Raw genomic sequence first — 14,367 nt, 5'->3', positions numbered from 1 at the left:
ACCTAGGACACGTGCCAGAATGTTACTGCTGATGCTGGGTATTCAAAATCCCATTCTTAAGGCCACAACAGGTCTATATTGATGTGAAAGTGAGGAGATATTTTCTGGTTCTGCAAAGCCACTCCTCCAACCAGCTCGAAGTATTTTGTAGAAATATTTCTTATAACATAAACATTTATTAATAAACTCACAGATGGCACCTTTCCCACTCAGTGTGCCAGGTCATGACTTCAGATTGCAGAGGCAGAACGAAGTAAAGGCAAAAGAAATTAATTATGCTTTATTGAAACCATGCTGTAGTAAAGAACTAATGTTTGTCCAGGAAGTATTTTATCTGTTACTTCCTAATCATAACTATTTCACTCAAGGGAAAGTGTTGGGGGTGGGCAATGAGTCTACACTAAATGAGTTAGATTTATGTCCTCCTTCATGTCACACCTGGTTAGTTTTCCTCTCTAAGTGCAGAAAACACACCACTCAATCCAAAATTCCTCTTACAGTTAAAAAAGCATACATATACAGACAGTCTCATGCCAGAACACCAGCAGATAGTTTGCTCACAAGACTGTTACACATTTCTACTGGTAAAGTCTTACCGGTATTTGCTGGATTTCTCCTGTATTGGTGATGATCTGCTGCATGACTTGCATGGTCTGCCCAGTTCCACTCTGAGCCTGCTGGGTCTGTCCTTGCGGCTGGGCCTGCACTATCTGTACCTGCTGACCTTCTCCAACCTGCATCGTCACAGGGGTGCTCTGCGTTCAAAACAGGGATAAGGACCAAGCAAGGACTGAACACGGGAAACAGCCACAAGATACAAAGATACAAAATAGACAGACTGCTTCCTAGACCCGCTGTTACTTGTTGATGCTTAAATCACCATGAAGGGAACCCAGGACCTAGACGACCCTTGTTACTAAGGTATCTGAAAACACATTTCTACATTGTTATCGATTGTTCTGAGCAGCGAGAACAGGATACTGCAATACATTACAGATGGGCGAGCTGAGCGTTCCACTGGCTCCACTGAACTGCAAAGCCCCTGCGCGCTGCTTATCGCTCACCTGCCCTTGCTGAGGCTGGGCGATGATGATCTGTCCTGGCTGGATAGTAGTTGTGGACGTGGTGGTCTGTTGTCCTTGCTGTTGCCCCTGAACCTGCACTGCAGCAGGCTGCTGAGCAAGCGTGAAATAATACTGTACGGGCTCAGCTGGGGTCACAGCCTGGCGCACCTCTTCCTGCGGCACAGGTAAAAGAGAGGTAAATGGGGAGGGAACAGATCAGCATCCAAACACCCCAACCACAGCTGAAACGGCCCCCCCATAAGCATGCTCCATAGGAAAGTATCTTTAATACCTTGTTCCTAACAGTTTACCTAAGTAAATCTGAAATGATAAATCAAAACGGGTTTCCTCATTTATTCAGCTATATGGAAATCAAAACCATTTCCAATACTCCACGTATAATAATGTAGTCACCAATTTCGTTATGAGAAGCAAATGAATAAAATTACCGTAGTTGAAAACCATGCAACTCTTCATCAGTAAATTCCATCATTGCCTGTTATCTTAACACGGAATGAATCGCAAATGCACCAGGAAGACTTACAAAGCCTCATCTGTCAACAAACCCCTCTTCTTAGCCTACATACCCAACACAAATCTAAACCTAGCTCCAATGTTAAATCCCTGGGAATAAAAGTCACGGACTTGATGCACACTGTCGTGCCTTTATTTATTTATTTAAATCCAGCTTTTCCAGAATTACAACAATTTCATCTGGTACTGCAGCTTAACAGCCTGATTCTGCTGGTAGCAGGAACATCCCAAGAGTGTGAAGAAACAAAAGGCTCTGCTCTAGCTCACTGTCAGAAGCACAAGCTGTAATACCGTTGTTTTGTTTTATCTAAGCATGTCTTTAGGAGAGAAAAGCCCCTTATGATTAACGATATTTTAGGCAAAGAAGTAGATTTTCTGAGATTATGTTAAGTGGCAAGCCGTTAACACTTGAGTCAAAATTCTTAAGCTCCCCAGAGGAGCACTCGGGTCTTGCACCTTAGGGAAGATGCAGCTCACCAGATGTTCACTCCATGGCAGAAGGCGTAAACAATCCTCTCCCAGCCACCTCGAGTTCACAGCTGAGAGTGTAGGATGTTTACACGTGCTACAACATGGTAGATTCCCACTTACACAAGTCTGCTTGACTCCCCTGCATTAAACGAGGCTTGCTCGTGGATTACCTTCAGTGCATCCAACTGAACAGCGGAAGAAAAATTCATATTAAACAAGATCCATGTATGTTGTCTAGAGGGCATCAGGCTCGATAAGAGAGCACTTTTGCTCAGATGCTAGTCTCTCAGAGGGACAGCAATTAAAGAAAAGACTGACTACTGGGAGGTTTCTCAATAGCCTACCATAAAATTACCCCCCAAAGATTAAGCCGTTCACAGTTGGCCGTAATCAAGAAGTGACTTCTAAGCCTGGCTCTCAGAGCAAACATTAGTACCATCCCCTGGTACTGCAAACCACTGCAATCAAATACTTACAATACTTCCTGCACATGGCAGTTCACCGATTATTCCTACTCGCTTCATCAAATCCTTTGGGGGAGGGATTAATAACAAATTTAAAATATATATTCAACAGGACATGTCTTCAGTTAACCATAAAACAGTATGTATAGAAGAGCTGCGGCTGTTACTGTAAAGCCCAGTCCTTAGGTATGTTATTTCTACAGCGCTCCAATCCTCAATTCCTAGCTGAATCCTGAAACAATTACGGCAACCGAGTACCTCTGTAAGTAGCTATTCCAGGTTAAGTTGCATTTGCTACAGGCAAAAATGGCTTTAAATCCAAATGTGCTTGAACAAGGTTGTATCACATCGTTTGCCATCTTTTATTTTCAAGCCATAGCTTTAGTTACCAGAGCAACATAACAGTCATGGTTTCATTCCCAGCTCTTCCACGTAACCGACACCAACTTGTCAAACAGTCTTTCCTGTGGCAGAGATAAAATACAGATTGTACCCCCAGCCAAAAAGTGCAGGCTGACAGCCTACAGGCAGCCACTTTTCAACACTGTTGAATCAAAGGAGTATTTTCCACTGCAAAGTTCTAACCCACGTTCTTATCGGGCAGCTACTTCTCCATTAAACTACTCTTGCCGTAAGAAGTATTTCAGTGATTCAGCAGTGTTCACAGGCAGTGGATGTATTGGCGAGAGACAGATCTCTAAAGCCTAATTCAAACCCCAAACCGACAGGGTTTCACTGCTGATGCTGTGCAATCCAAAAGACACAGCTCTGGTGTGATGTATCATCAAGACACGTTAACCTAGCAACCTATATGCGTCTAACGCACAACTGAAATACTGCAGGCATTCATTTGATTATAGAACTTGAATGTTCTGTAATCAGGTAAATCAAAAGGCTCCAGCAAGGAAAAGATATGGGCAACGTTCTCCTTCCCAAACACGGGGTACGTCTAAAAATAGCACTAAGAAGTAGAATAACTGAATGAGGCACCTGAAAGAAAACGAACTGAATTCGCAATGCCAGAATTAACTTGTGTTACTTCAGGCTGCAGCCAACTCGTTTCAGCTTATCAAGCTGAACAAACTGAAACGTGGGTTTTCCTTCCCCCAGTTAAGCAAAGCATCGAGAGCGGCTGTGCAGGCTGCTGCTCTGCCTTTTTATTTAATGCTGAACTAATGATCTTTGGATAAATCACCTCTGCTGCACTGCTGCAGGGATAAAGCAGGGAACTCCATGAAGGAATGGAAGGAGCTGTGCCATGCTCCCGCATGTGATGCTCACCACGTTTACAGAATGCAGCTCCCAGCACACCTGTAACGAAGCCTTGGGATGCTGCTAATTTTACCATAGCTGACTGCAGCAGGAGGATGGACTCTCCTGCACATATTGTGACACGTAAAGGTATTTTCCTCATTTACTAGAAAGTCACGCTGCTTCTGGAAATCAGAATGCGAGGTTAAGCTCAACTCGGGACATCATCAGAAAGGACGAAGCGTGTATTTCCTCCCTTTGGCCATCACCTCAGTAGCACCACGAGGACTTCAAGATAAAAAGTAAAATAGCAACCTCCAAAATCCAGGTCCACAACGGAACCGCTGGTCTCTACGCTCAAAGCAAGTATCTTTTTGCATGTTATTCTGATTTATATCGGAATACAAAAAAAAAACCATGTCAAAGAAAAACTTCCAAGTAAAACACTTGCCAGAAAGATGTTTTAAAGTATGCCAGCCTCTCCAGCAGCACTCACTAGAGAAGCTATTTTCAGGACCACCTCGGATTTTTTCAAAGGCTAACACACTGCAAACCTTCAAAAGTATCAGAAAACCAGTTGAAGGAATTTTTATAAATTGTTATAAAACTACTGAAATGTACTGCTCAGAGAAGAAATTGGTCCAGCTGAGTCCTGGGCAATGATTCCAGGAGTTGCTGAACAAGGTGCAGCACTATCCGAATGGAGCTGCTCCCTAGAAGGGGTGTCCTGATGGTAGCCCAGCCATTTTACCTACCAGGCGACTTCTAACGAAGAGAGATTAGCAATTACTGAACTGGCGAACTTTTAGCAGCAAAACACCAACCTTTTAGGCGAAGGAGATAAATTAGTCTACCAGGAGCTGGATCTGTTTCTTTGTGCATTTGAAGCAGCGAGACTGAGCTTCAACCCCACCTCATTGCATTTTCAGCACCATCTCGAACATGGAGGGAAACAAGTGCTTTGGGAAACACAAGCCTGTTAAGTTTCAAAGATCTTGTGCTCAGATGACCGCAGCAGCCTGCTGCTGTAAACATCCGACTGAAAGCTCCTTCTAACACCTTACAGCTTCCAGTCAAGGATGTTTACAGTAGCAATGACTGCCCCAAAGGATGCAGGAGGTGGTACTTCTAAGCAAAGAAGTCTGTTTCTCCTTTTGCAAGTCAAAGGATACAGACTTGGTACACTTTTTAAAAGTTAAATTTTTAACACTGGCAACATTTGGTATCAGAGCTATTTAGTAACGTTTTTGAAACTTAACTAAATCTCCAAGTCAGACTTCTGTAAATCTCCACTCAAGCTCTATTTCCATTAAAAAAAAAAAATTTAAGAACCTGAAAACTACTGTAAATAAACATGCAAGAGAGGCACAAACCTCATGTTTAAATCTGACTCTGCATTGCTTTGTCACCTCTCAGTCAATTAGAGGCTGAAATCACACCAAGGAAAGGGCAGACAATAAGGCAATCATTTTTATGTCTCACCTGCCGCTTTGGAGGCTTCAGTTCATCTCTTGGAACAATATCAATAAGGAAGTCAAATTGATCAAACTTTGTAATTGCCATGGCAATGTCATTCCTCTATAACAAGAAAAAGAGAAAACCATTCTTCAGCTTTAGAAGTCTGTTTTGTCACTAGATAAATAAAGTTAGAGCTTTTTAATTGAGTCAAGTGAGAGTGTCTTCTCCAGATGCCAAGTGGTCGAGCCAGGTGGCGAGAACTTCTGTTTCAATACCAACAACACCGTCCTGTGCCGAGCGAGGCCTCCAAGGGGTGCAACAAGAAGGTGCTTATCAAACTCAGGCTTTTCCAGTCATCTACTCACCCACCAGGCCTCATCAGGCTTTCCGCAATGGTATCGCTGTAATTCACTACAGAGGGCTCATGACAACCACCATAAGCCTTTTAACGCATGAAAAAAAAAAAAAAGGGGGGGGGGAATTCTTCTAAAAAATAATGTAAAAATCCCAAAGATATCTGAAAAGAAGCTTTGCAGAAAGACCAGGATGACTCTTCCATGTATGAGTTGGGGATGGGATTAAAAAAAAAAAGAAAACATAAAGTATCACAGGATCTTATTTAGGTCAGGGGAATCGCAAGAGATGTTGGGAGAACAAGCTTCAGCATGTGGAAGGGCAAAATGGTTAAAAGAAAGCATGAAGATTAAAACATATACTCAGCAAACTGGCCAAACATGTATCAGAAAAAGGATGTGCAAGAGCCAACGAGCTTCTACGAAAAACTGGCAAGCTAAGTATCTTCTCAAAATGGCTTATAACTTTACTTTTATACCTTGCCTGAAAAGAAATCCGAAGAATAGCATTAGGTCAAAGCATTAAAGACCTGAATACAGAGTTACCCAGCAATAAGCCACCACTTAAATGTATTTGCTTAAGATTTGAAACAACCCCCAAGACAAAAAAAGCTGAATTTCTTTAAAAAAAAAAAAAGTACTCTGTCATTTTAAAATTCTTGCGAGCCATCTTCAAAAGCAGGGTTAATTCAAGAAGCTATTAAAAGTCTCATTCTCATTAGCTGAAGATAAATTTGTAAAGCATATATATGAACAAGATTTGAGACAAAGATGCCTACACTGCCAAATGAGTAGGTACAATTTAAAAGACTATCAATCCTCTCATTTCAGGCTAGTTGACATTTCTAAACCTTAGACTGTCTTGGCATTTAATTGCCAAACAATGATCATGTAGAAAGCACAAGACAGACGTTTCTTTTGTTCTGCAGGCAGCATGTATTATAAAAGTATCTTCACCAGGAAGAAAACTTTTACTGAACAGATGTATCTCGTATTTCATTCTCCATGCTGAGGACTGGGCTCAATCCAATTTCCTCAGGAACAGATTTCCATAACTCAGACCTCGCCACTCGAAATTTTCTTCCCAAATAGCTGATAAGCAGAGACTGCGTTTCTCCAGCTGCGCTGACCGTGCAGAGAGCAGCTGTTTCGGGATGGCAGCTGCTGGGGAAGGCGAGGCAGTCAGAAATAAAACCTCAGTCAATTCCAGGTCTTGGACATTAGGATCAGGATTTAAGTATGATTCCGAAATAAACGGATCCATCCAAGCTTGAAAACTGTTAACAGGCCAGGCCTGAGTCAGCACTTGTACTTACAAAGCATCTTGTTCATGGAACGTATATCAAATACATCCTCCCCCAGTAACCGCAATAAAACCTGGGTTAAGCAAGCAGCGTTAGCCCAACGTAGTGGCGATTGAGTGGCTGGATGCCCATTCAACAGGACAGCTTTGGACTGAAATCAGACACGTCTCCTCGCCACTGCAGCAAGCTCTGTGCCAGGGGACGGCAGAGCTGACATGATCCTAAATATCACAATCTCTCACCTCTGCTCTGAGGGCTTGAACTGATGGGTATTAATAGTTTCAAGCAGTTCTGGTCATCATGTAAGACTAAAAGTAAATGCCAATTTTCCCCCCCCCCCCCCCGATAAAAAGACCCTGAAGAGTTACAGTTTACTCTTGAACCACTAAAAAAAAAATGACTGTTATCGAGGGCCTCTCAATCCAGCAGAGACAGTAGTCTGTTACGGAGGAGGGTATTTTTGTTTTCATCTCTACACAGTTATTGACACAAACTAACATCTACAAGCTTACATTACAACTACTACTGAAAAACAAATCAGCCAGAAGTTTGACAGCCACAGCTATCCTGAGTCGTTACAGCAAGTCACAATTAGCTGACAGCTGCAGCTTTGGGTTTTGGTGCTTGTTGTTTGTTTTTTAAAAACAAACGAAGAAAAAAAAGCATTTCAGCCGCACAGTTACACTGCGCACTGTGCTTTGTACACACGTTTGTAGTGATAAACACAGGTACTAAAGTTACTGTCTACAAAACATGCCTCGTATTATGGAAACAGAGTTGGAAACAGTTTATGAAGCGGCTGAAGGCTGGGTAGGAGCAGCTCGGTTACCTGCAGAGTCCTGCGCTTGTTATCTTCTGTGTGTATCCATGCTCGCAAAGTCAATTCTGTTATGAATATCTGAGCTGCCTTGGCGAACAACACAGGAGCTTCTGCACTGATCATCTGCAATTGAATTTACAATTTTTTACATTTTTTTTTTTTTTTTAAAGTTTACCATTAGTATTCTAACACTGCAAAGTGGTAGTCAGAGTAACTTTAGCATGGCAGTCGAATCTGAATGGTTGCATTGTTTAACAGTGAAGTTGGGGGAATTTCCACATCAGAGTATCTACAGGTCTGACAGTCCGGAGAGTTACCAGCCTCAAGTTAAACGTAGCGTTAAAAAGTACTGGGCATCTAAAATGTGTCTCAAAAGCCTGTTTCCTCCAGGACTAGTCAGGTGCCAGCTCCATATTGTGCTGGATTATGGCAGGCCAGCAAACGGCACCCGGGCACGTTCACCCAGGGGGTGTCGCCCACCCAGCAGCTTCTCCTGGCAGTGCCTTGGCACGGGGATAAACGATTTGGGAACTGAAGAGGACAGGTTGAGGGCTCATTTTAAAACCTGGCCCTTACATTAGAGTTATAACATTTACATAATTTGAAATGAAGGCTGAAATTGCAAAAAAGGTTTGGAGGCCTGAGTAAAGACTCTGCCTCACCAAATTCCTTTTCCTTAAAAAGTATCTATCTAGCTCAAGTTTTACTCAAATTAAGCAGTTTCATTATTAGCTAGCTTGGCATTAATTCTTACTCCCTAGTACAGTCTTCTTGCTAAATAATGTTCCAGGCAGGCCAGAGACTCCCCCCCTGACCTGCGCTGCCCGAAAATCTCATCTTCCCCTTCATCATCAAAAATTTGGCACTCCTCTGGTTCAGACGCCGCACTGGGACCTCAGAGCCTGGGTTCATTCCCCTTCCAGGCTGAATGAATAGCTCCCTTGTCTAGGAAGACAACACACACCTTTCTCAGGATCTCATTTAAATGTTAAAGGTTGTCCTAACAGAAGGCTGGTGTCACATTGAGAAAAGCAAGAAGAAAGTGCAAACCCTTCTCTTTTCTCTTAGCAGTTAAGTGTCTGACAGTTTCCCAACTTAAAAACCAGGGAGGACTGGAGCAGCGCAAGAGGCAAACCCTGCAGGTGATTCCTTTCTCCTTCCTTTTATGCCAGCAAGTTTTCGTCAGTCAATTCACGTGTTACCGTCATCAGTCACACGCCAAGCGTTCAGCTCAAATACTGGTATCAAACGCACGTTATCCACCAAAATTCTTACTTATTTTTTCCATAAAACTTGAAACAGCGTAGCACACATTTAAGCGATATTACTCTTCATACTAAACACTCTACAGCTTTGTGAAAGGAAGAGTCGAGAGAAACAAGGAGGAAACACGAGAAAAGAGAGTTAAGCACTAGAAAAAACAGGAAATATCCAGAATTAGATGGCAGACTGGTATTTACCAGAAGAAAGCAAAACTGCAAGAGTCTTCAGCAAAGATCCCAAATGATTTTGCTTTCCCAGCTCAGTTTAATTATACAAGGCCAGCTAAAATTGCATTCAAGGCAATTGTTAAAATGTGCTTTAAAAATACTAATAAATAGTGATAATAAGAAGTAATGAATTGCAAGGAATTATAGCTACAATATCCACCAAAAGAATCATAAATACTTAAGAAAAAACCCCATGAGTGTACCTTCACATCTTCATCTAGCTTCATTATCTTCTTAATACGAGCCAGAGGGAGTTCTTGAACTCTGAAGTCTTTCTGCAGAGAGATTCACATTTGAGAAACTCTTTACGGATACTTAACTGAAAACACAGGTAAGGTAAGAAATCTTAAAACAAGTCTATATTGTCCAGAACTAAACTGGCTAAAATTAGATTTATAAAATAACTTATTTTCTTTGGGGTATGGCAGCTTCTCCTCAGGCCCAAGAATTCTCGTCTGCTTTTCTGTATTTTATACTGATGTAATTCTACTTAAATCTTCTGTCAGACACTTGTATCTACTATTTCACCTCAAAGTTGAAGTCATTCTGCAGAACAGAATGTTTCTAACGTCACACATTTCTGCATCTATTTATATTTGAAGCAACTAATTCAATTAGGTGTCTCGGGACCCAGAAACCGTTGGAATTTACAAAAAGTCACAAGAGAAAATGAAGGCAAACAAGAGCTATGTGGGGCCACAGGATGAAATCTTCTTTGCTTTATTTGTACTTCCCTGGGGTGTGGGACACTGCTGAGCTCCACTCTCCCTTCTCTGAAGATAGAAAGGGGAATTAAAAAGAAAACCAACCCAGTGTGTTGCTACCAGGAGCATCTTAAAAGGGGAGAAAGGCTGAGGCTACGTACCGTTGCATCAGGAATGCAGAATCCCTACCCACAAAGGGCTTCTAAAAAAACGTCTTCCCTTTTTAACAAAAATGTCATAGAAAATAAAAGGAAACTAATTTCTCTAGGGAAGAAGGCACTGCAAGACATGTTAGTGAAACAAAAGAGGGGAAAAATGCTGAAAATGCTGTTTTCTATTGAAGCAAAATATGGAGGTTGTGCGTGGTCCAGCCAGCACACCAGCAGGGGGCATTTTATTTAATTGCTATATAAAAATTTTATGTATATTTTTATATATTATTTTATACATGTATATATCAAAAAAGCATTCTGTGCCCTCATTCCACTGAGAAACGCGAATGAGGTGCTCCTGGTGCTCCTAGCGATACGCTGCAAATCGGAACTCATCTGGGGGGTGGAGGTGTCCTCGCAAGGCGTGCCGAGGGCTGCGCGTCCCGCTGCCGAACGCGGCCGTTTGGAAGGATTTTGGGCAATGGGGGAAGAGGGCAGCCAGGGCTGGGACCTTCGCTTGAACACACGATGTGCTCAGGGGGGTGTTTTCAAGCAGTAACCACCACATAAACAAGTTACGGGGTTGCTAGGGCACGGAAAAAATATCCCAAAGGTTTTTTTGAGGGGGTTTTGGGCTTTTTTATTTTTAAAGCTCATTCCTTTTTTAAGAGCCTCCTGAGCTTTGAGCAAGCCTCAAAGAAAGATAAGGGCAAAATGTCTAATTTGTGAAAGTCTTAACAGTCTTAAGTATATTAACTTCTACAAGCAGAACTGCAAGTAGACAGGCATAGGTACGACGCTATTAAAATCTTTAGAGAAGAGAGACAGTGGGAGAAATTAGAGGAAAAAAAATAAAGCTCCTTTATTCCTTTAAGGCAGACAGGCAAACATCACATAAATCAAAATTAATACGCAAGAACCATGGTGAAGGGAAGCATGACCACTACTGGCTACTACCCAGCAGAACAAACTTTAGACACCAATTCTTCATCTTTTCTTTTTTCCAAATTAGGTCTCGATGTTTTCACAGGCCTCTTCTAACTCATTGTGGAGCTGAAAGGCAAGTCTCGGCCTAGTCCTGTTTCCTTTTTCTCCAAGACTAGGCTACAGTCCGTTCTGTTATACAGGGCAGAGAACAGGGAGCTCTGGTTTGTTTTTCTGAAGCAGCTCCCTTGTTTCTTCCCCCTTGAATTTTAGCTACTGGTGGCACATGGCAAACACACAAAACCAGGCAGAGATAGCCCTGAAAAGCAGGCAACCAAAGCAGGCTTTCCATCAAACAGCTGCTCTGACCTCCGCTATGCAGTACAGGTGGATGAGCTTTAAGTTTACTTACCTCCACGTCCATGGGAGCACTTTCAGTACGACGCGCAATAAATTTCAGGATTTGATTGCGCAGCGGGCAACTGCACAGGAATGTTTTGCAATTATGCCTTTTCCTTTCCAACTCCCCTTCACTGTCCTCAGTTAAATTTTCAATGACTTACTGGCTTGCAGTGCAATAAATAGATTCATACGACAGTTAAAAATTAAGCTGCCCATACTTGATAAGCTGTAGAATAAACCCCTTTCATGTAGAGATGAAGACAAACTACAGCTCTGGAACACAAGAATTCACTGCGCTGAAAGAGGAAAGTAATTAATTCTGGTTATGCATACAAATTTCTACATCTGTTTCTTTAATCAACTATCTGCACACAGGCTGAAAAAAGCAGCTTATCTGCAGACTACTGGATTGGGGTTTTCACTTTGAACAGCCCATCTTTGACTGGGGTTCTTTTGTTTTCAGTTACATCAAAAGCACAGGAGTGTGCTTTCAGGACCACTGTATCACAGTAATCTATCAATCTCTCTCGAAAAGTCATTTTTATTATATGCCCTTGTTCTCAGGCACATCTCTTTTGGGGATGGAAAAAAAAAAGAGAAGCTATTTAGTCCAATTCTTATTCTCAGCATATGCACGATTTTTTTAATCAAATGCCTTTCAATTAATAAAACATGTGAGAACGATGCACTTGGCATTCAAGTGAATTTCAAAACCTCAGGGTTGTCAAAGTAGACAGTTCTGAAAGAGAGCATAATAGTTCTATACAAAAGTCTGAACCCAAAAATTCATTCACAAAATTGTAACTGTCTGCCAATAGCCAAGTGTTTGAATTTACGAAGGCGGGGGGGAAGACCAAGAGTCACATTTTGAACAGTAACGTCTCCCAGGGTGTACTGATGGGGCCTGTCCTTCTGTGTGGATAAGGGGTCCCTCACGTGCTGGTCATGCATTTTTTTACGTTACAGAATTTGAACAGCAGTTAAACAGTCCAAGAAGTACAATGTGAGGTGTATTCTCAAATCCCAATCTTCTGTTAGCTACAACAGCTTATGGCAGCTGTACTTACACCTGTAGCTATTTTAAAATCACTTCCCTTTTTCCCCCAAACAGAAGAGAATTCCTCTGCAATTCTCTAGAAAGCAGCCACAGTCATCATTTAGCCTGTTAAAAGAACCTTTGAATCAACTTTGTCTTCTTGTTTAGTCCAGAAAGAGCTGAAAGTATGACTATTATATCTCATTATGCTACGAATCAGCTGCATTCAATTTATATCTCAAGTTCTGGCAGTTGTCGCCAATAGTCAAAAGCCTGGCCGAATGATTATTTATCAGCTCTTCAGGCCACCTTGCAGTGTGTAAACAGCCAACTCTACTGGATCCCATAAGCAGCAGGAATATGTTCAAGCTGAGGTTTATCTTGCCGGGCACTTCTCGCTGTCAGTTCTTCAGAAACAACATGAGCGACGAGGACACTCACCACTGTGAGATTGCGTATCTCCTCCATGACTCGTGGCCAGAAGGACTGGAGGCTTTGCTGGGCATCGCTATTGCCGGCTGTGCCGAAGCCACCATCCGTGGACATTCTGGTAGCTGAGAGAAACAAAAACAAGCGTTAGCAATGAGGGAGGCAGGAGTCAAAGGCTCCCAGAGATTCCTTCCAAGTCCCAGGAATACGGGAAGGGGCCAGCCTGGCTAATCGCTCTGGAAAATTGTCAAAATAAGATATGCCAGTCCAGGTCTCACAGCAACAATGTGGGGATACTCACGGCCTCTGGAAGTGTTTTTCTTATTTAATTTTTCCAAAGATTGAAAAAGAACATTAAAGAAAAAAAGAACTGAAAGCAAAAATAGTCTCCTTCCTCCCCTATCAGAGCTCTGCCTTTTCACAAGGAGTTACAAAACGTAACTGATGACCGGTCACAGCTCGCGCTCCAGTCTGCGCCCATTATAAAATCATTTTTTCTTTTGCTTGTTACAGCCAACAACAGCGCAGGATATGGCGGTAAACCCCACTCAAGTTGAAACCAAAACGTCACTATCAGCCCGGGATTATTTCCAAAAAGTGTAATGAAACAGTTGCTTCTGTGCCGATTGGAAAGGTGTCAGTTTTTGTGGCTTTACACTATTTTTAATACACCTCTTCTCCTTGGGTATAATCAACAGGAGAAATTAACAGCCTGTATAATGCAGAATGTCAAAAGCACAATGCAAGATTTAAAATTCAAATGTTTTAATTGAAATAACTTTTAAAAAGCCCCATGCCTGTCATTTAGTATTCTGCAACTGCAGGATGTTAAGCAAGTCTGGCATTTATCAAGACTTGTATCTTTGCAAATGGCTTTATTTACAGTACGTATTGGTAGTCATCAGGAACTTATAAGGAGAAAATAAAGGGATAATAACCGGGTTCAGACTTTCCCATATGCCATGCTGCGCTGCAGTGAAGACGGTGAAGAGGTCAGGCTGTGCGACACCGATCAACCTCGTCCTCGGGTGACCGAGACGGCGCCAGCCCGCGTGGCACTGTCCAGGCACGTTTTGAGTTCCAGCTGACACAATTCTCCCCCCCCCCCCCCCCCCGCAAACTCCCACATCAAGTTGTGCCTTTTTGGCGAGGAACCCTGAAGACAGCTCTAGTTAATATTAAAACGAAGCCAGACGCACAACTTGGGAATCCCTTGGAACACCAAGACCAGCCTTGCTGGCTTCCTCCGTGCGACAGGAGCGCACGGCTCCGGCAGGGTTCCCAACAGGGATCGCAGCCTGGAAGGACGAGGGAGACGTGCCAAAAGCACAGGCACACGTAGGACCTGCCGAGACGCAACCCGGCAAGATGGGACTCGGTGCTTCCCATGCACTGAAAGCATTGCGGTGAACGCCAGAAGAGTCAGCGCTCGCTTCTCAAGCGAGCGAAGCGGAGGCAGCCAGCGAGTCACTGAGGTTAAGCGCTCTCAGGGTCACCCGGAGCAGCTTTGA

The 14,367-nt window shown here is 42.7% G+C and overlaps 1 protein-coding gene across 14 annotated transcripts in view; it reads right to left on the bottom strand.

The window, feature by feature from the left end:
• The window catches only part of NFYC (nuclear transcription factor Y subunit gamma), a 36,738-nt gene that overhangs the window by 5,390 nt on the left and 16,981 nt on the right, over positions 1-14,367 (bottom strand). For 13 of the 14 annotated variants that reach the window (XM_087760680.1, XM_087760669.1, XM_087760670.1 and 10 more), the window contains 6 exons: positions 12,869-12,981; positions 9,413-9,484; positions 7,729-7,842; positions 5,267-5,362; positions 1,065-1,238; positions 597-755 (listed from right to left, as the gene is read on the bottom strand). In XM_087760680.1, the coding sequence (XP_087616806.1) occupies positions 597-755; positions 1,065-1,238; positions 5,267-5,362; positions 7,729-7,842; positions 9,413-9,484; positions 12,869-12,973 (720 nt within the window). In that variant the 5' untranslated portion in view covers positions 12,974-12,981. Of the gene's footprint in view, positions 1-596; positions 756-1,064; positions 1,239-5,266; positions 5,363-7,728; positions 7,843-9,412; positions 9,485-11,401; positions 11,688-12,868; positions 12,982-14,367 lie in introns of those variants that run through there. The other variant, XM_087760679.1, reaches the window with a different exon arrangement.

This window comes from Nipponia nippon, unplaced genomic scaffold (genome assembly GCF_047370975.1).
Source record: "Nipponia nippon isolate SJK-2023a ecotype South Korea unplaced genomic scaffold, ASM4737097v1 scaffold_23, whole genome shotgun sequence".
NCBI lineage: Eukaryota > Metazoa > Chordata > Aves > Pelecaniformes > Threskiornithidae > Nipponia > Nipponia nippon.
This window is presented reverse-complemented; position numbering and strand designations above follow the sequence as displayed.